This window comes from Sciurus carolinensis, chromosome 2, assembly GCF_902686445.1.
Source record: "Sciurus carolinensis chromosome 2, mSciCar1.2, whole genome shotgun sequence".
Lineage (NCBI taxonomy): Eukaryota > Metazoa > Chordata > Mammalia > Rodentia > Sciuridae > Sciurus > Sciurus carolinensis.
The window spans coordinates 185,079,953-185,099,938 of record NC_062214.1 but is presented as its reverse complement, the minus strand read 5'-3'; the positions used below and the strand labels follow the sequence as shown (position 1 = coordinate 185,099,938).

The following is a 19,986-nucleotide window of genomic DNA, read 5'->3' as shown; positions in this document are numbered from 1 at the left end:
AGTTGAGATCATGCAGACAGTGGATGACATGGTTTCACTTTTTGATGAAGGGATGCACCATCTTAATTATGAATGTAATTCAAACAAAATAAAAAGTCTGTTGATTTATACTGAATTTTTTTGTAAAAATATTAAACATTTATGACCATTTTGTTTTAAAATCATAACCACAGTCATAGACATACTTTTCAGAGGAAAAGTATGAATTCAAATTGTTTTAATTTTAAATCTATATTTCAGTGATTTTCATTTTTAGTTGATGTGTGCTCCTCAGACAGATATGTAATTAGGAAATTTATCATGTTATAATGACAGTATTCTAAACTCCTTAAGTTGTTTTTTCAAAAATATGGGAAAATTAAGTTGGACTTACAAGTCTTGTTTGGTCAGCCCCTTACATGTTTAAATTCTTATACCTACTTATTTAGGTGATTGATACATTATTAGAAATTTGAGACTTTTCTTTTTAATTTTGGGGGACTGTGTACTTGGAATATTGCTTAACCTATTTTCAGAATCAGTTTTAGAAGTGACCAATAAATATATATGTTGGGGAAACAAATTTGTAAACCGTATAGTTTCTGAAGTGCCTTGACTTTTTTTTTTTAACCACTGTCCCCTTCTTTTTGTAGTTAGGAAGGGTTAAATAGAGATGATCAAAGGTTGGGAGGAGTGACTTAATTTTGCTCTTGAAAAAAAAAGACTAAAATTCTTGGACTGACAGGTTCTTTTTATTTTTACCAGTTGTTCTACAAATCTTGTTGCAATTATATCATTTAACTGAATTAATCATTTAAAATATGAAATATGAGGTTGGAAGGTATTTTTCTTTAAAATAGAATATAGCTGGTTAGAATCAGACTCAAATTGGTGGACAGACTTTTTAAAAGAAACCTAATCATAACAATTTTGTCTCATTTGTAGCTTTCTCTGCTTTTTCTATAGCTCATACAACTCAGTTTACTCAACCAGGTTGGTATTACCTGAAGACAGTTGGACATTTAAAGAAAGGAGGAAGCTACGTAGCTCTGACTGATGGCTTAGGTAACCTCACCATCATCGTTGAAACTATGGTAATTTTTCATTATTGATATTGGATTAACTTACTTGTTTACTATTGGAAAAATAGCATAATGCAAAACTGAACACCCTTCGTTTTTGGTTTTATGCATGCATGTACATAAACATTTAGAAAGATGCCAAGGTCTTAGAGCTTTCATTTAAAAATTTTAGTAAGACATGGCAGTGCAACTCACTGGTCTGTGTAGGATAGTCGGTGCTTGTCTTTCTGGCAGTGGGGTTGTGTAAGGTTCCCATCCACCAGTATTTGTGGAGGAGACCTTCAAGACCTTCCCTTTCCCTGATCTGTAATCTCATGAAGGTTGTGTCTTTTTCCATTTTCAGTCTCTGGCAGGTGCTTTTGGGGATGTTGAATCTGTTGAGAGAAGGGGGCCTAAAGTTCAAGTGGCTGAGAGGCTGTAGTGGGAAGGAAAAAGGTCTGGCAGTGGTAAACAGAGGAATGGAGAGGGCAGCGACTGGAAGTGGGACAAATCAAGGACTCAGGGAACTGGATGGAAGACTGAAAGTGGCAAAAGGAGGAAGGGGGAGCAGGGGCAAATGGAAAGCAGAGGTCTCATAAGTGCCAATTTAGGAGCTTAAACTTAGGGAGATGGATAGAGTTGCTGTAGTGTGTAGTCAACAGGGGGTTGAAAAGAGGGTTTCAGTTGACCTATGGGAGAACCAGGATCCTATTGAGAGAGGCCTTAAAAATAGACGTATCTCCTATGAGGTTCTGAATTTCAGCCTACTTTGTAGCCACCTTCTGACCATAGCACTCTTAACAAAATTAGAAAAATCCTTTCAAGTATTTTATTATCAGGTTTCAGCCAGGACAAATAGTAAATGTTCCTGTCACTGTTGATCTTTTTTTATACCAAAGCTACCAAGTGCTTTGGAATCAAAACCAATAAGCCTTTCATCCTTACCATGGAACAAAAAGGACTTCCCTATAGAGATGCAGCTCTCCCTAGATCCAGAGCCATTCTCAGAGAGCCAAATGAAAGACAAACACAGATATTCTCCCCACCAGAGCTGGCAGCAGTCAGTATGCTAACTGCAATTGGGGTACAACCTGTATTTGACCCAGCCATATAATGGGGGCTCCTAACATGAAGTTGGGTGCTTGTACAAACAAAACTGACAACTCAGATGCCGCGGACAGGCAGAAAGTCAGGCCAGGTTCTTAGGGCATAAGTTGAGACAAACAGGAAAGCAATATTTAAGTTGTCCCTGAGAGGAAAAGGATCCATAACTAGTAGTAAACCAAATTTACATAAGAATAACAGATGAAACAATTGTTTTTCTCTTGCTAAACTGAATTTGGAAAGGAGAGGACAAGGAGGGGTTTTTTTTTTTTTTTTTTGTTTTGTTTTTAAACTTTCCTCTTAACCTGGTACTCTATAAGGAAATCCAGGAAAGCAGGCCTTGGCAAGAATTCTTACCTTTTTGCTAGGTTTTTGTCAGTTTTCCCAGGATCTCCTATGTAGTCTCCAGAACCAGTGGGCATGTCATTCTTTTCACCAGAAATTTTGTCTTCAGAACTAAGGATGTTCTTTTCCTCTGGGTGTAGAAAGGGAACTCGTCAAACGAAGCTCTTATGACCTACTTCAGGGTAGAAAAGCAGGGGAAAGTTAGAGGGTAACCTTCTTGCTTCTGTTCTTTTCTCAAATTCCTTCCCCTGAAATGTTTTGGGACTGAAAAAAATAGCACAGCACAATAAGACTACATGTTCCTGTTGCTTCATGGCTTGGAATTGAAGCAGCAGGAATACTGATTCCTAGGTGCCTGACTGAGGGAATTTATTGAAATTTCAATATTGGATAATCAGACTCAGAGACCCAGAAATTCTGGTATTTCAAACAGAGGACAATGAGGAGTCCATGCAGCCAAGCCAGTGGTGACAGTGGTGCCAGGTCACTGCAGAGGAAAGAGGTAACACAAATGGAAAGATAGAGAAACAGTGGCAAATCTAGCATGGAAACACCTATAGAATAGAAGGGCACTAAGAATTTATCTGATTCAGAGGCTGCACAGCAGGCTGGAGTATTAAAAAGTGCTCCGGGTTTCTCAGCTTGTGAGGGGAGAGCTGATGCAGGGGAGCCATCTCGTGAAGCCACACTGGAGCTTCTGCAGGAAGCAGGTGCATCATAGCAAATATTGCTACACTGCCCAGGTCAGCACCTACCATGTGGCCTAGGTTGCACCTGGCAGAACATGACTGAAAAAGACTGAAGAAGATTATATCCAGGCGGATTCAGGTCAATAGGTATCATAGTGTAATTTACTTTCCTTTTGAGTCTGGTGGCTCCAACCAGCTGAAGAGGGTTGGGAAATCAAATAGGTGACTGTGAGTACATTTAGGGACTCTGTCTTAGAAGGCTATAGTCATGGGTGCTTTAGTGTGTGAGACCTGCTATGTCCCCTCCACCTAAGCTGGTTGATTATTCTGCCTTATGAGTAGAATTCATGGGAGGGTTGTGAGTTACAGATGACTAGCAGAGATGAGCATCTCCCTGACCCTAGGGTTTAATCTAATGATCTAATCTCTTCAGAGTAGATACTACCTGACAAAGTTCTAAAATTCTGATCAGAGTTAGCCCCAGTCAAGAGAACTTCCTGTTTAGAACTCTACATTATCTCTGCCCCAGGAATGCATCGATCTAGTTTCTGGACAAAACTCCAATATGTGGTACTTCCCATTCCATCCTTTTTTGTGCTGGTGAACAGGGAAGTTGAGAGTTATTTCACCCAGCTCCAAGCCCAGGCCACTCCAGTCAGCAGATTGGCAGGCAACACAGAAGGAAGGGTTTAATGACCCCCAGTGTTTCCTCTGTGGGTGACTAGCCCAAGAAGAAACAGAAAGAATGGCAGTCTAGCACAGATAGTAAATATCCAAGTTTTACCATTGTTTTGACCAGTGGAGACAGTTCTTTCATTTTTCATTAGGAATTTTTTTTGTTGGTTCTCATATAGATACACACATATTTTTACTTTTAAATCATTTTTTTCCATTTATTATCTTTCTGTTGTTCTTTCTTCTCCCTCTAATAGTCAAATTTTCTTATTTCTATCTCTTTTGCTCTTTCTCCATTTAGTCCCTCCACCTTCTTTTTGGCCTTCATGTATTAACTCTGTTCTGTTTTCTCTCTTTTTACCTTTGAATATTTTAACCTTACTTTTTCTATTCTACCTCATTTTCTTTTCCCTCAATGAACTGTGTTTTTACCATTAATTAAAAGTATTTAGTAATTTCTGCCCCCACCATTCATGTTGTTGACATTATTAGCATTGTGGATATTTTTCTTGACACCTGATGTTTACTTCAGTGCTACATCTAGTTCATGGCTGATTGTTGTTTTTGCTGTCATTAATTTCTGACTAGTACCATTTTTGTGGTTATTAGTGTTGTAGATGTCATAGCAGAACTTGGTATTTAGTTTAATACTATATGTTTTGGGCTGCTATTTTGCTATCATTTATTTCCCCCTTGTCTGAAGTGCTGGTGATCTAGTGTGATACTATCACAGATAGTGTTAGTAGATTCTATGCTACTGAACTGTACCCCAACTGAGCTAAGAGTAGGTACACCTTGCTCCACACAAACCTAATCCCACTCAAACTTCAGCCACACTGTGTACCATGAAGAGTAGGGGTGATGATAAACCCAAAGTGATGACCATTCCCTATGTAGGAATGACTGGGGGTCGCTCAGATTTTACTCATAGACATGTGGTCCTACAGCAACAGCAGAGAGAAGTAACACAAAGACTGAGGATACCATACTGAGAAGGGGCCTAAATATAGATTGAAAACATATAGAGTTGTCAATTTAGAAGAGCAGTCCCAGAGGGTGTACCTCATGGGCCCTTCTGTATGCAACCAGTTGTATGACTTACTAGAAGGACCCCAGGTTGCTGTGAGTTACATTCAGTAATTGACAGCAGTCATCCTTGAACACTTTACCAAGAGAAGGCTGTTCCCTAAAAAGACCCTCACATAAAAGTGGAAGAGAAATTCATCCCAACATAAGCACAAATCACAACATGGGAATGTAAGAAACATGAATAAACAAAGTAACCTGATACCTCTTAAGGTTCATAATTCACTGGCAAGTGACTTCAAAGATATTGAAGTGATGGAATACCAGATAAAGAATTCAGAAGAATGATTATATTAAAAAATCAATGAATTACAAGAGAATACAGAAAAACAACTGAATGAATTCAAGGAAGTCATTATGGGATATGAACAAAAAGTTCAATAAGTAGATAATGAAAACCACACAAAAGTCTTGGATATGAAATGCATAATAGATTAAATTAAAAAATCAGTTGAAAATCTCTCCAGTAGAGTAGACCAAGTAGAAGACAGAGTCTTAGAACTTGAAGGCAAATTGACCAGCTTTGAGTATTTAGACATTATTTAAAAATAAGAAATTATGATCAGAATATACAAGAACTCTGGGACAATATTAAGAGATCAGACTTAAGAATCATGGGCATCAAGAATGGAAAAGAAATACAGGCTAATGGCATGGATAACATTTTCAGTGAACAACAGAATTTTTTTAATCCTTGGGAATGAGATGGACATAGATGAAAGGAGACATTTGGAACCTGGAATAGACAAGTTCGATAAAGATCTTTTACATGACACATTATAATTAAAATGCTAAATATTCAGATTAAGCATAGAATTTTCAAAGTCTCAGGAGAGAAATGTAAGGTCACATTTATAGGTAAACCCATCAAAATAGCATCTGATTTCCTAAAAGAGACCCTGAACATTAAGAAGATTATACATCGTAGGCAATAGGGTTTCCTTCCAGGGATGTGAAGATGGTTCAACCTAGACATGTCAATAAATATAATTCACCACATAAATAGAATAGGGACAAAATGCACTTAAGTATATTCATAGATGCAGAAAAGTCTCAAACAAAATTCATGATAAAAACAGTGAAGAAACTAGGGATAGAAGGAACTTACTTCAACATTATAAAGGCTACATGTAACAAACCTGAAACCAGCATCATAGTGAATAGGGAAAAACTGAAAGCATTTTCTCTAATATCAGGACAAGAAAAGGATGTCCACTCTCAGTACGGTAATTGAAACTTTAGCCAGAGCAATTACTCAGAAGAAGGAAATAAAAAGGATACAAATGGAAAAGGAAAAAGTCATAAAACATCCAAAGAAGTCCACCTATACTTAAAACATCCAAAGAAGTCCACCAGAAGACTTCAAGAGCTAGTGAACAGTTCAGCAAAGTAGCAGGACACAAAATCAACATACAAAACTCAACAGCTTTTCTATACAAGAATAAAGAATCAGCTGTAAAAGAAATCGAGGAACAGTTCCACTGAGAACACTCTCAAAACAGAAAGATAAAGAAAATTCCTTGAAATAAACCTAAACCTAACCAAGAAAAAGACCTCTGCAATGAAAATTATAGAACACTGAAGTCAGAAAGTGAAGCAGACACTAGAAAATGAAAATTCCTCCCATGTTCACAGATAGAGAGAATTAATATGAATTAATATTTTCAATATTAATTCATTTAATATTTTATTAATTCATTTAATATTTTCAATATTAATTCAATATTTTCAATATTTTGACTCATATTGCTAAAAGTTATCTAAAAATTCAACACAAACCCCATCAAAACACCCAGTTAATTATTCATGGAACTATAAAAATGCCCTAAAATTCATAAGACGAATATAAAGCCAGAAAAAGTAAAACAATTCTGAGCAGTAAGAGCAATACTCAGGACATCACAATGCCTAATTTCTAATTATACTACAGAAGTATAGTACCAAAACTCTTTTAATGCATGGTTCTGGTATTAAAACAGATACATAGACCAGTGGACTAGAGGACACAGAGACAGATCCACATAGATACAGTCATTTGATCTTTGACAAGGGAACCAACAGTGTCCCATGGAGAAAAGATAGCCTTTAAACTAGTGGTCCTGGGAAAATTCAATATCCATATTTAGAAGAATGAAACTAGATCTGTGTCTCTCACCCTGCACAAAAGTCTACTCAGAATGAATCAAAAGTCCTTGGGTAGAGTATAGACTTTGCAACTACTAGAAGAAAACAGGGCAGCACTCCACATACAGGTGCAGGCAATGACTTTCTCAATAGGATTCCTAAAGCTCAGGAAATAATACCAATAATTAATAAGTGGAATGGAATCAAATTAAAAAGCTTTGCACAAAAAAGGAAACTATGGAGCATGAAGAAATAGCCAACAGAATGGGAGAAAATCTTTGCTACTTTTCTGACAGGGGATTAATATCTGGAATATATAAAGAACTCAGAATGCACCACAAACCCCCCCAAACAACCCAATCAATAAATGGGCAAATCAACAGAACAGACACTTCTCAAATGAAGAAATACAGATGGCCAACAAATATGTGAAAAAATGATCGATATATTTAGTAACCAGGGAAGTGCAAATCATAACTACACTGAGGGTTTCATCTCACTCCAGTTACAATGGCAATCATCTAGAATATAAATAATAGCCAGTCACAGTGGTGCATGCTGTAATCCCAGCAGCTCAGGAGGCTGAGGCAGGAGAACCATAAATTCAAAGCAACCTCATCAACTTAGCAAGGCCCTGAGCAACTTAGTGAGACCCTGTCTGAAAATATGAAATAAAAAGGACTGGGGATGTGGCTCAGTGGTTAAGCACCCCTCAGTTTAATCCCCAGTACCAAAACAAAAACAAATGAACAAACAAAACAAAACAAACCAGCCAACCAAAAAATAAATGATAATAAATAGTATAAATAGTGATTATTTGAGGGAAAAAGGAACACTTATACACTGTTGATTGGACTGTAAATCAGTCCAACCTCTACGGAGATTGATAGGGAGGTTTCTTAAAAGACTGCAAATGGAGCCACCATATGACCCAGCTCTACCACTCCTTGAAATTTCCAAGGAATTAAAGTCAGCATGCTATATTGATACTCAGGTTTATAGCAGCATGATTCACAATAGCCAAATCATGGACCACCCTGGGTATCTATGAAGAGATGAATGGATACAGCAAATTGGGCATAATATGCACAGTAGAGTTTTATTCAGCCATAAAGAAGACTGAAATTGTCATTTACAGAAAATAGATGAAACTTGAGAATATTATGTTAAGTGAAATAAGTCAAACTCAGAAAGTCAAGGGTCATCTCAGAGATTTTTAAAGAAGAAAAAAGGGGTGGGTGAATCTGATGAAAATAGAAAGGAAACCATAGAATAGAGAAAGTGTATCAGGGAAAGGGAGGAGAAGAGGGAAAAGGGAGGTTTTGGGGAATGAAATTGACCAAGTTATGTTTTATACATGTATGAATATGTCCTAATGAATCCCATTATGGTGTGTAATTATATCACACCAATAAAAGAAATAGTGTGGCATAACTTTTCCTGAACTGTCATGCCTATTATGAAGAATGCTACAATTAACATTTGTGTAGAAGTTCTGTGAATGTGTTTTAGTTCTCTTGTGTGTGTATATCTAGGAGTGAAATTGCTAGGTTGAATGATATCTTTATGTTTAACATTTTGAGGAACTACCAGATTATTTTCCAGTGTAGACCCACAATTTTACATTGCCACCAGCTGGTTTATGAACTGTAGGATTTTTCTTTGTCTTCATGAATAGTTATTGTCTGTCTTTTTGGTAATAGCCATCCTAGTGTGTATGAAGTAATATGTTAATTGCAGTTTGATTTGCATTTGTGACTAAAGATGTTGAATGTCTTTTGATGTGTTTATTGACTTTTGTATATCTTTGGAGAAATGTCTGTTTAAGCCCATTGCCATTTTTAATTTGAATATTTATGGTTTTATTCTTTAGTTGTATATAAAAGTTTATAAAAGTCCCTTATCAGATCTATAATTTACAGATATTTTCTCCCATTCTGTAAGTTGTCTTTCTCTTTCTTAATGTTGAATTTTGAAGTAAAAATGTTTAAAATTTAAGTAAAGTCCAATTTTTCCTTCTGTTTCTTCTCCTTTGGTGGCATATTTAAGAAATCAGTGCATAATCCAAGGTCATGAATGTTAGGATTTACATCGATAGTATCTTATAAGACTGTTTTAGTTTTGAAATCTTAACATTTAGGTCTTTGTTCCATTTTATTTCACAATGTGGCATTTTACATATTTATCTAACCTCCTTCTTTTTCCTGTGCATATCCAGTTGTCCTAGCACCATTTATTAAAAAGACTGTTCTTCATACTGGAGTTGTCTGTCTTTGGCACCCTGTTGTAAACCAGTTGGCTATACATTTGAGAGTTTATTTCTGGAATCTCAATGATATTTTATTTTCCTATACAGCTGCCCTTGGGTGGGCACCATACTTCTTAATTACTGTAATTCTCTGGTAAGTTTTAGAATCAGGAAGAATGAGTTCTCCAGCTTTGTTCTCTTTCAGGCTTGTTTGGCTATTATAGGTCCCTTGCATTTCAAAGTGAATTTTAGGATCAGCTTGTTGATTTCTGCAGCGAGGCTACCTAGAATTTTGTTAGGGAATTTGCTTCCTCTGTAGATTAACTTGGGGGGTATTGCCATCGTAACATGCTAGTCCATGAAGGTGTGATGTCTGTGTATTCATTATGTCTTATTTAATTTCTGTGATGTGTTGTAGTTTCAGTGTATACATCTTTTGTTTCTTTTTGTTTTAAGTTGTTATTCCTGAGTATTTTTTTGATGCTACTACAGTTTCATTTTCAGATTCTTCATTGCTAGTGTATAGGGCAAAATAATTGATTTTTAAATATTGGTCTTGTATCTCACAAGTTTGCTGTACTCATTTATTAGTTCTAATAATTTTCAAGTAGGTTCCTAGAGGATTTTCTGTTTATAAGTATGCTGCCTGCAAATAAATATAGTTTTACTTATTCCTTTCCAATCTATATGCCTTTTATTTCTTTGACTCATCTAATCGTCTTTGTTATGTGGTCTGGGGTTTTGGTACAATCATGTCAATTTTGCCCATGTTCTCATAGTGTGGTATGTTATACTGACTGACTTTTGTATGGCTCCACCCATGCATTCCTGAGACAAATCCTATTTTGTCATCATGTATAAACCTTTTTTATTTGTTGCTGGGTTTGGTTTGCTAGTTTTTCATGAGGACTTTGTGTCTCTATTCATAAGTGAGATTGGTTCAGTTTCCTTATGATGTCTTTGGTTTTGGTATCATGGTAGTACCTCATAGAATAAAGTGTTCTTTTTTGAAGAATTTGTGAAGGATTGTTATTAATTCTTCAAGTGTTTGGTAGGAACGGTTAGTGATGCCATGTGGCCCTCGGACTTTTCTTCAAAAAGCTTTGGTTTATCATTTCAGTCTCTTTTTACTTGTTATGGTTTACTTGTTATCCAGACCTTACATTATTTCTTTAGTAGATTTTGTTTTTATGTATATTTGTCTTTTTAACCTATGTTATTTAATTTATTTGCAAGTAATTGTGCATAATTTTCCCTTTTTAAAATTTAGTGTGGTTGGTAAAAATGACCCTCTTCCATTCCTGGTCTCAGTAATCTGAGTCTTCTCTCTCTCTTCTTGCTTAGTGTTCCTAAAGGTTTAATTTTGTTCTTCTTTTCAAAGAAACAACCTTTACTTTCATTGATTTTTCTCTGTTGTTTTTTTTATTTCAGTGATTTGTACTCTAGTGTTTTTTATTTCTTCCCTTCAGTTTCCTATGGATTTGGTTTGTCCACAGGAATCACTGTGCTTTAGTCAGCTTTTTTGTCCATGTGATGAAAGGACCCGAGCAGAACAGCTGTAGAGGAGGAAAAGTTTATTTGGGGGCTCATGGTTTCAGAGGACTCAATCCACAGACAGAAGGCTCCATTCCTCAGGGTTCAGGTGAGGCAGAACAATGTGGCAGAAGAGCGAGGCAGAGGGAAGCAGCTCACATGATGATCAGACAGCAGAGTGACTCCATTACCAGATACAATTATACCCCAAAGCCAAGCCCCCAATGCCCACCTCCTCCAGCCACACCCACCTGCCTTCAGTTACCACTCAGTTAATCCCGGCAGGTGATCAGTTCACTGATTGGGTTATGGGGTAATCATTTCTTCCCTGAACCTTTTTGCATTGTCTCACACATGAGCTTTTGGGGGACACCTCACATCCAATCCCTTACCTACTGTTTCATCACTTCAGATTTAAACTGAGTTCTAGTGAGATAAAATTTTTTAGTTTCTTGGGCTGGCAGGAAGGTTAATGCTTTGAGGTTTTCTTTTCTTTTCTTTTTTTTTTTTTTTTTTTAAGTATAGGCATTTGTAGCGATCACTTTCTCTAGAAGCAGTACTCTAGTACTCTAGTATATTCTTAGTATACTAGTGTTTTCTAAAGTTTTATGGTCTATTTACATTTTTATTGCTCTCAGAGTGTTTTTCTAGTTTTCTTTATGTTCTTCCTTAACCCATTGGTTCTTTAGGAAGGTATTGTTGAATTTCCACTTTCATGAATTTCACATTTTTTGTTATCGATTTTTCATTTTATTTTATTGTGATTGGAAAAGATACTTATTTCTTATTTTAATTCCTGTCCTGTCATTTGGTGTATCCTGAAGAATGTGGACTTGGGAAGAGTATACATTCTGTCTTGTGTGGAATGCTGTGCAGATGTTTCTTAGGTCTGGTTAGTTTATGGGATTGTTTAATTCTTGTTTTTCTTGTTCGATCTGTTATTAATAGTTACTAATTAAAATCTTCAACTGCAGTTTTTGCCCTATCTTCCTTCCCCTGGTCTGTCAGTTATTTGTTTCATCTTGTTTTGAAACTTTTTTCTTAGGTGCAAACATGTTTATATTTACTCTTTTTATCTAATGTATTGACCTTTCTATCATTATATTCTATCCCTAATTATAGTTTTTATTTTTTAAAAAATCTTTTGTGGGTTATCCTTCTAGCTGTTATCATTCTAGCTTTCTTGTAGTTTCTGTTCATATAGCTTCCCCTCTTTTTACTTTCAGTCTACCTTTTCTCCTGTCAGCAGCACATGTTGGATCTCTCTTTTTTTTTAAATCTCATCTGACCTTTCCATTGGATTGTGTCACCCGTTCACATTTAATGTTACTAATGTTACAGGTGGATTTATAGCTATCTTCTCAGTGTTTGCATTCTATATGTCTCAATTTTGGTTTCTCTATTCCTCCTTTACTATTTTTTTGCATTGATGAATATTTTTGGATGTAGCATTTTAATTCCTTTAATGACCTTTTTCACTATTTTTGCATTACTTATTTAGTGATGGTTCTAGAGCCTACCATATACCTCTCATCAGAATCACTTCAGATTTAAACTAATTGAGTTCCAGTGAGATAAAGAAATATTCATTGTTGCTTTATTCCTCTCCTTTGTTTGATTTTTATTGTATCATTACTCCATATTACTGTATTACACCTAGCAAGACATTATAAATTTTAGTTCATATGTAAATTTATGTTTTTAACAAGCTAAGAGAAGAAAGGGGAGCAGGTATGTGTTCATAGCTTTTGCTACATTTATTTCTTAATTTATTATTTGGGTTCTTTTCATCTGTTTCTATGTGTTTGAGTTGCCATCTGGTGTCATTTCCTTATTCCAGATATAGCTTTTTGTCCACCTGGCTCCTTTGTGCTGTTCCTGGCAATTAAACATTTCCGTTCATTGCAAGCCCACCAGAAAAACTATGTATATTATCTCATAAAGCAATTTTAAAATCAGTTATGAGAAGAAAGGATAGTATGAGTTTTTACTGTCTTTAAAATAATTGTCATTACCAGTACGTTTGTTCGTGGATTTGAAATACTGTATGGAGTCCCTTGCTTTTCAGCTTGAAGTGTTTCTTGTTGTGTTTTGTAAAAGCTTCATCTGCTACCATCACATTCCATCAATTCTGCTTACTTGAAAATGACATTTTTTTTTTTTTTGGAAGATAGCTTTGATGGACGTAGGATTCTTGGATGGCAGTTTTTTGTTGTCCTTCATCGTATCATTGATAACGGTTAATCTTATTGAGGTTCCTTTGTTAGTAGTATCATTTTTTTCTTGCTGCTTCCCAGATTTTTTTCTTTAACTTTCAGCATTTTTCCTAAGATGTGTCTGTGTGTGCATCTCTTTGTATTTATCCTTGGAGTTTGTTGGACTTCTTAGATAAGTAAACTCATTTTTAATCATACTTAGGAAATTTTCAGTTTATTTTTATTTTTTATTTGGCCCTTGTAGAAGTTTTTTATTAGTTTTTACATATTTTGAAATTTTCCAGAGGTTTCTTTTTCTCTTTCTTTCTGAGTTAACTCTGCTGTGGTCAAAAAATGTACTTTGCACGCCTTAAACTTTTTAAATATATTGAGATTTCTTTTGTAGATAGGGACATGGTACGTTGGTCAGTGTTCTGTGTGGAGAGGTCTATAGAAGTCAATCAGGAAGTTACCTGAAGTGTTGTTCATTTCTCCTGTAGCCATACTGATTTTCTCTCTGGTTATATTATCAATTACTGAGAGTAGGGATTGCGATAGTTGTGATTTTTTTTTTTTTTATTGTCTGCAAAGGCTGGGACAGACTCTGTTACTATAAGTGCTCTCTAATTGTTGAGTCCTCTATAGTAGGAATTATATATCATACATACTTCTTTTTTTTTGCAGTCCTGGGGAATCGAACCCAGTTCCTCGTGCATGCAAGGCAAGCACTCTACCAACTGAGCTATCTCCCCAGTTCTGAGTCATACATTTTTGATCCCAATTCATAGTAGTAACTATTTAGTCAGAGTGAGAACTGTTTGTCACATGTGTTTAGCTGATTTTACTATGTATTTATATGCGATGCCTTTTTAGCAAGAACATCCAAGCTTTTGATTTTTATTTGGTGTATTTTATTTGAAAAACATTTATAACAAAAATAATTTTGAGTCTCTGCATTTAGCCATGCATTCAGAGTTTGATTAAGTTGAAATCTCATTGAAATTTGCATTGACTGTGTACATATAATGCACATTCATTCAGGTGATAGTAGAAAAAAGCATTTTAAAGTATGAAATAAATTCATATTTGTTATCTAATGCATGCCTTTTTTGTTAATGTTGGGTCATTAAATAACTCCACCCCAAATAGCTTGTACATCATTTGGATAACTTACATGATTATTTTTTTCTTTCAGAGTCATAAACATTCTACGTGTATACGACCATTTCTTCCATATTATAATGTGTCACACCAATTGGCTACCTTTGTTTTGAAGGGATCTTTTGTAAGTACATAAATGTGACTCTTATTTTGATTTTGATTTCAGAATTTATATATTCTATCACAGGCCAGCAGTTCTTAAGTCTTAATTATGAACTACTAACAATTTGCATATGAATATATGACTGCTCTGGTATCTTCTTTCTCCTGACTTCTTTTAATATAATAGGACAGAAGCTAGTAGGAGGTAAAGCTCCCTGTGTGTTTGAGGAAGTTATAGAAGTCACTCGCAAGAAAATTGTTCTTCGTAGTCTGAGGGCCAGTTGTGTGGTCTGAGAAACTTTTAAGCATTGAGTGTACTAAACACAAATAAAAAACAAAAGATAAGACACCAGATTATTGCTATTTCTACCTCTTGTTAGATTTGAATTGAGACAATGCATTACCTTGTCTGACAATTTTTACATAGGTACAAAAATGAGCATTTTTTAAGCAAAGGCACTAAAATCTTTTAAAACATTGGCCCAAATTCTTTAGTGTTTAAGGATATAAAGTATTTGCTTAAATGACGTTTTCCTATTTTAAAAAATATTATTGTTTAAAATTTGAGATGGTTCTTTTGATAAAGAGAAACCGTGTATGTTGTCTTTGCTCTGTTCTTGCTGGTACTGATTTTGGAAATTCTCAGAGCTTATGTGATGGATCACTGAACCATGCTTTCTTATGTTTTCTCCCCAGAGTGACATACCAGAGCTACAGGTGTGGTATACCAAACTTGCAAATCCATTGGAGAGACATCTTTTTAAACAACTGGATTCTCTATGGGTAGTTTTAAAATAAATTCCTGTATTTTGGGTATTGTAACAGTAAAGCAGTTAAAGGGAATAGAAAGTTGATTGATGAATTAAGATTTTTTAATTGATCATCGATTTTATAGCTGAAGCATAATGGAGATATATTTGCGCTCCAGTTTTTAAAATAGAAATCTTCTAAGGCATTACAGAAGTTTGTATATTTATGGTATGTTTTGTTCTTAGATGTTGGTTTGATTTGGTGGCCAGTGCCACTGCCATCTGGATGCGTATGGGGGACATTCAAGTCTCTCGAGACTGTCTTTTCCATCATCCTCCCTCTGCATTCCACTGTGATCAGTTGGGACCATTCTTTTATCTGTGCGCTTTTGGTATCATTTCTTATTTTCTACCCCTGCTGCTGCTGCCTGTTTCAGTTCCTCGTTGTCACTCTCCTGGATTTCAGAAACCGCCTCCAAGCATCACCTCCGCTAGAGTGCTGTCTGCAGTGCAGATCTGGTTCTGCCAGTACCTTGTTCAGAATGCTCCAGCGATTTTCTCTCCCTGTCAGTTCACATCCGTTGGCATATAGCACGTGACCCTTGCTACCTTTCTCTCAAGGTGGAAGACTGCTTTCTAGATGCATGTCCTGTTAAACTGGCCTCTCTCCACAGATTGGACCTCGTGCATTTTTCAAAGCTTGGCATGCCCGTTTGCCTACTTGCACATTTTTTTTTTTTTTTTTTTTTTGCAGTGCTGGGGATTGAACCCAGGGCCTTGTGCATGCAAGGCAAGCACTCTTACCAACTGAGCTATCTCCCCAGCCCCACTACTTGCACATTTTGCACATGTTCTTTTATTCTCCTGGAACGATTCTCATCAGATCTTTGTCATCTTTCAGTATTCAGCTCAAGTGTCACTGCCCTTGAAGCCTTCCCTTCCAGTCTTAGCGCCGAGCCGTTTGGCTTGTGTGCTGACCAGTTTGTTTCCCCATATCAGCGGGTGTGTGAGAACTGGAGCCCTGCCTTACTTAGCTTCAGCCCAGGGGCCTGCTACAGTGCTCAGCGTGGAGGTTTCTCCAAAAGGTCTCAATGAAATCTTCGGCCCCAGCAAACACATTACTTCATCTAAGTAACACAAATCTTGCTCCTTTTTCTGATCATTCTTAATGTTCTATTTACTAACTTATCATTATTAATGATTAAACACCCATTACATAACAAAATCAGGATGGTTTCTACTTTTCGTGTAACAAATTGCTAGAAGTAACATAATAAACCTGATTTTTCCCAGAGGATAAAGAATATTATTTCTGAACCACAATATGGCATCAGATATTTTATAGATCTGATTATCAGTTTATGATTAAAGCAAAGATATGTAAACCTCTTTAATTCCAAATAGGAAAAAAAAAACTTCACAAAGTCCATAAAATGGACATAAATTTAATGCTTACATTAATTTTGCAAGGATTCTAGTGTCTTCAGAGGTCTGCATCTAACGCAGGACAGCTACGACATAGGGAGTTTTTGCTGTTGGTCACACATTAAGCTAAGCACTTTATACAAATTATCTGGTTTAGTCTTTAGAATTCCTAAGTATTTTATAACTGATTTGGGAATCATCTAATTCTTCTTCCCTTCATGGAGCAAAATGCTTTACATTTTTTTCTATAAATTATAGTTAATGTTATAAAGTCTTCTAAAATACTTAAGAAAAAAGGATCCCAAGGGCCTTGGTATATTAATTAATGTGTCTTTGACACGTTTAGGAAGTTCTAGCAGAAATGAACTGGGCTCTTCATTAAGCTTGGTTTTGTAAAAGCTGTTTTGTCCCAGAGATGAACAATAGCACCTGGCTTTGACCTTCCAACATCTCTTTCAGCTTCTTGACACTGGTGGCCGTTTCACCCTGGACCTGCGAGAGGACGAGCTGTTTACACTCACCACTCTCACCACAGGCCGCAAAGGCAGCCACCCGCTGCCTCCCAAATCCCAGTCCTTCCCACTCACTTATAAGGACGATTTCAATGTCGGTAAGTATCTTTCACTAAAAAGTCCCTTGGTCTCCATCTTTAGCAGGAGTAGGTCAGTTTCTATCTGTCAGACTCCTTGCATGATGGAATGCCTTTCACAAGCACATTAATCCAACTCTCAAATTTTTGGTGAAAGGAGACCTAAGTTTTGTGTTCCTGCAAGATAAATCTCATCTTGGAATCTAATATTTTTCAGTGTCGGAAAAAAATAGAGGTCATTTTCAGAATGAAAGTTATAATTCTCAGTTGTTTTTATTGTCTTAACAGTCACAACTCTGCCCCTGCCCCATCGACTGTTCCTGGCATTCTCCTTGGTGTGGCATTTAAGCCGTATTCATGCCGTCTTTTCGTTGTGCTTGTGAACTGAGTGCTGCAGTTGGGGGGAGCGGAGGGGGAATTACTGTTCTTGAGTAATCACGTCATCATAAACCCTTTGGCTGTGCCTGGGAGTTGTATATTATAGCTGGTGTTTAGAAAGATTCACCTTAAAATCATTAGAAAAGTTTAGCATGGTAGGTAATTTAGGAGAACCATTTGAAAAAGAGAAGAAATGGTCATTGTGATTATATTCCTAGATCACTCAGTAAGCAACAAAATTTGTTAACTAACAAGTGGTGTTGCGTAGGATTATTGGCCTCATAGACAGTCAGGTGGCTCTTTAATCTGCTCCAAAATTTCTGTACCTGTAGGAGAGTAAGAGGGAGAGAATTAGTATTGCTAAAGAGATTTGAACTTCCTCTTGGCTTCAGGTCTGCTTGTTCCACCATTTGAAGACTTCTACCACCCATTGTCTCTCACTGCTACTGGGTCTGTGTCCTTTCCCAGGAAATGATCTTTAGCCAATTGACGTAAAGCTCTTTGGACTGTACTGCAGTCTGCTAAACTACTTGGATAATATAAAAATGGATAAAAGTTGGATGATATAAAAATCAATCTCTCTTTATTAGACCTAAACCCTAAATTTTGGTTATATGTATTATTTACTTAAAATTTTCAACGGTGTTTCAAAATATACTATAAGATTCTGTAAGGATTTGATACTAAAACAGAATCCATTGTGTTCTAAACAGATTACCCATTTTTTAGTGAAGCTCCAAATTTTGCTGATCAGACTGGTGTATTTGAGTACTATATGAATGTTGAAGACCCCGGAGAGCATCGCTACACGCTACGCCAGGTTCTCAATCAGCGACCTATTACGTGGGCCTCTGATTCTTCCAACACGATCAGCATTATAGGAGATTACCAGTGGTATGTAAGACACTTCAGAATATACCCAGCGTTACAAGGTCATTTCAGCCAGATCTACACTGAGGATGTCAAAGAGTGTTCAGTAGTCCTCCTTGTACAAGAACCCAACAGATGCATCATCATTTTTTAGTACTATGGCACCTACTAATTAGCAAATTATTTTAGTGCCTCCATGTTCTTCCTTAATATTGGCCCAATTTAGTACTGGTTATTGCAGGAGAAATTGATCCTAATATAAAAAGTGAAAAATTTTGGACTCAGTTGTAATTGAATATTTACTTGTAGATTGTGATTTTATTTTGCTGGAGAGTTGATTTGTTGATCTGGTGTTGCCACCTGCTGGATCAATAGTAGAATGACACTGTCTTAGCCTTTGTGGAAAGTTTGATTACCAGGTGTCAGTATATGGTGATAGTGAAAAGTAAATCAGCTTTACTTGGCTATTGAATTCAACTCTCTTCTTCAAATACATGGTGAAGGGACATGTTGTATTTCTTTTTCCCTTAAAATATAATTACCTAATCCAAACTTACCCTTCCTCTTTAGTTATGAAATTTCAATGTTCTAACTTATTATTACCCATTTTGGGTGGTTCTTAAGAGTTTAAGAGTTCATGGCATGACCCCATTATTTTGACCATCAGGTTGGAAGTAAGCCATCGTAGGAAACCTTTAACTTTTCTTTGTATTCCTGCCCCCAGCCCCCTGAACACTATAGAGGGCTCTCTCTAAACTCCAACTCTCTTATTTCTGGGTGAGAATCCAGAAAAATTGAGAGGCCACTTGTGGTAGAAAGACGAGATACACTCTCCAAAGACAGCATTTTAAAGATTCAATACTAAGTGGTAACAGTCTTTGCTGTAATCTGTTACGCGGGTAAGGCAGTGGGGAAGAGAGAGGTGGAGGAGAGTACAGTCTGGGAGAACAGCGCTAGGCATCGTGGTTATCTGCGTCGAGGAAGGACCGTTGGACATGGTGCTCCACTGCTGGGAACGCACAGCGGCGCTTCCCGCTCTCCCAGCAGCTCCACGCTTCTCCTCCTGACTTCCCAGATCTGTGTGATTGGTCTCTTCTATTTATTCTGTTTTCCCCAATATTCCGTCCTCTGTGTGAGGCAGCCAGATGTGCTTAGCGATCTACACTGGTCCCGTGTCCCCTTCTGTCCTGTGTCTGCTGACTCAGGAAAGGAGGGAGTGAAACTGAAATACCAGGCACTTTAGGGAACTTTCTGCAACTACCTGTGGCAGAGGTGTCATCCTCCTCACCTTATGAACCGAGGACCTGAGGTGTTGGAGTGAGATTTACCAGGACCCCAGACTTGTAGTGGCAGACCCTGGGCTGGAAGCTATTTGGCACCTCGCATCCTTGTTAATCAGTGTCTTCTCCCTGAGAGCGGGAGGGAGTCTCAGCTTGCTTATCTGCACTGCTGTTTTAGTTCTCAGGGCTGCTCAGTGCTGACAGTTCTTAAATTGTTTTTCAGGAGAACTTTCTCTCTCACAGATTTTGTTAAATCTAGCACAACAATTTGACAAAGGGGAGGCTCTTCTAAAGCTACTTAACACTGTTCTGTCTTTTGAGTAAGCTGTCACTGGGACCTGAAGATAATCACAAAATGACCTTTCTTGGAAACTGTTCATTCCTTTGATCAAA

At 36.8% G+C, this 19,986-nt stretch overlaps 1 protein-coding gene across 2 annotated transcripts in view; it reads left to right on the top strand.

Annotated features, from left to right (window-relative positions):
• The window catches only part of Galc (galactosylceramidase), a 64,342-nt gene that overhangs the window by 36,006 nt on the left and 8,350 nt on the right, over positions 1 to 19,986 (top strand). For both annotated transcript variants that reach the window (XM_047539706.1, XM_047539707.1), the window contains 5 exons: positions 946 to 1,073; positions 14,235 to 14,324; positions 14,999 to 15,085; positions 16,936 to 17,086; positions 18,157 to 18,337. In XM_047539706.1, the coding sequence (XP_047395662.1) occupies positions 946 to 1,073; positions 14,235 to 14,324; positions 14,999 to 15,085; positions 16,936 to 17,086; positions 18,157 to 18,337 (637 nt within the window). The remainder of the gene's footprint in view (positions 1 to 945; positions 1,074 to 14,234; positions 14,325 to 14,998; positions 15,086 to 16,935; positions 17,087 to 18,156; positions 18,338 to 19,986) is intronic.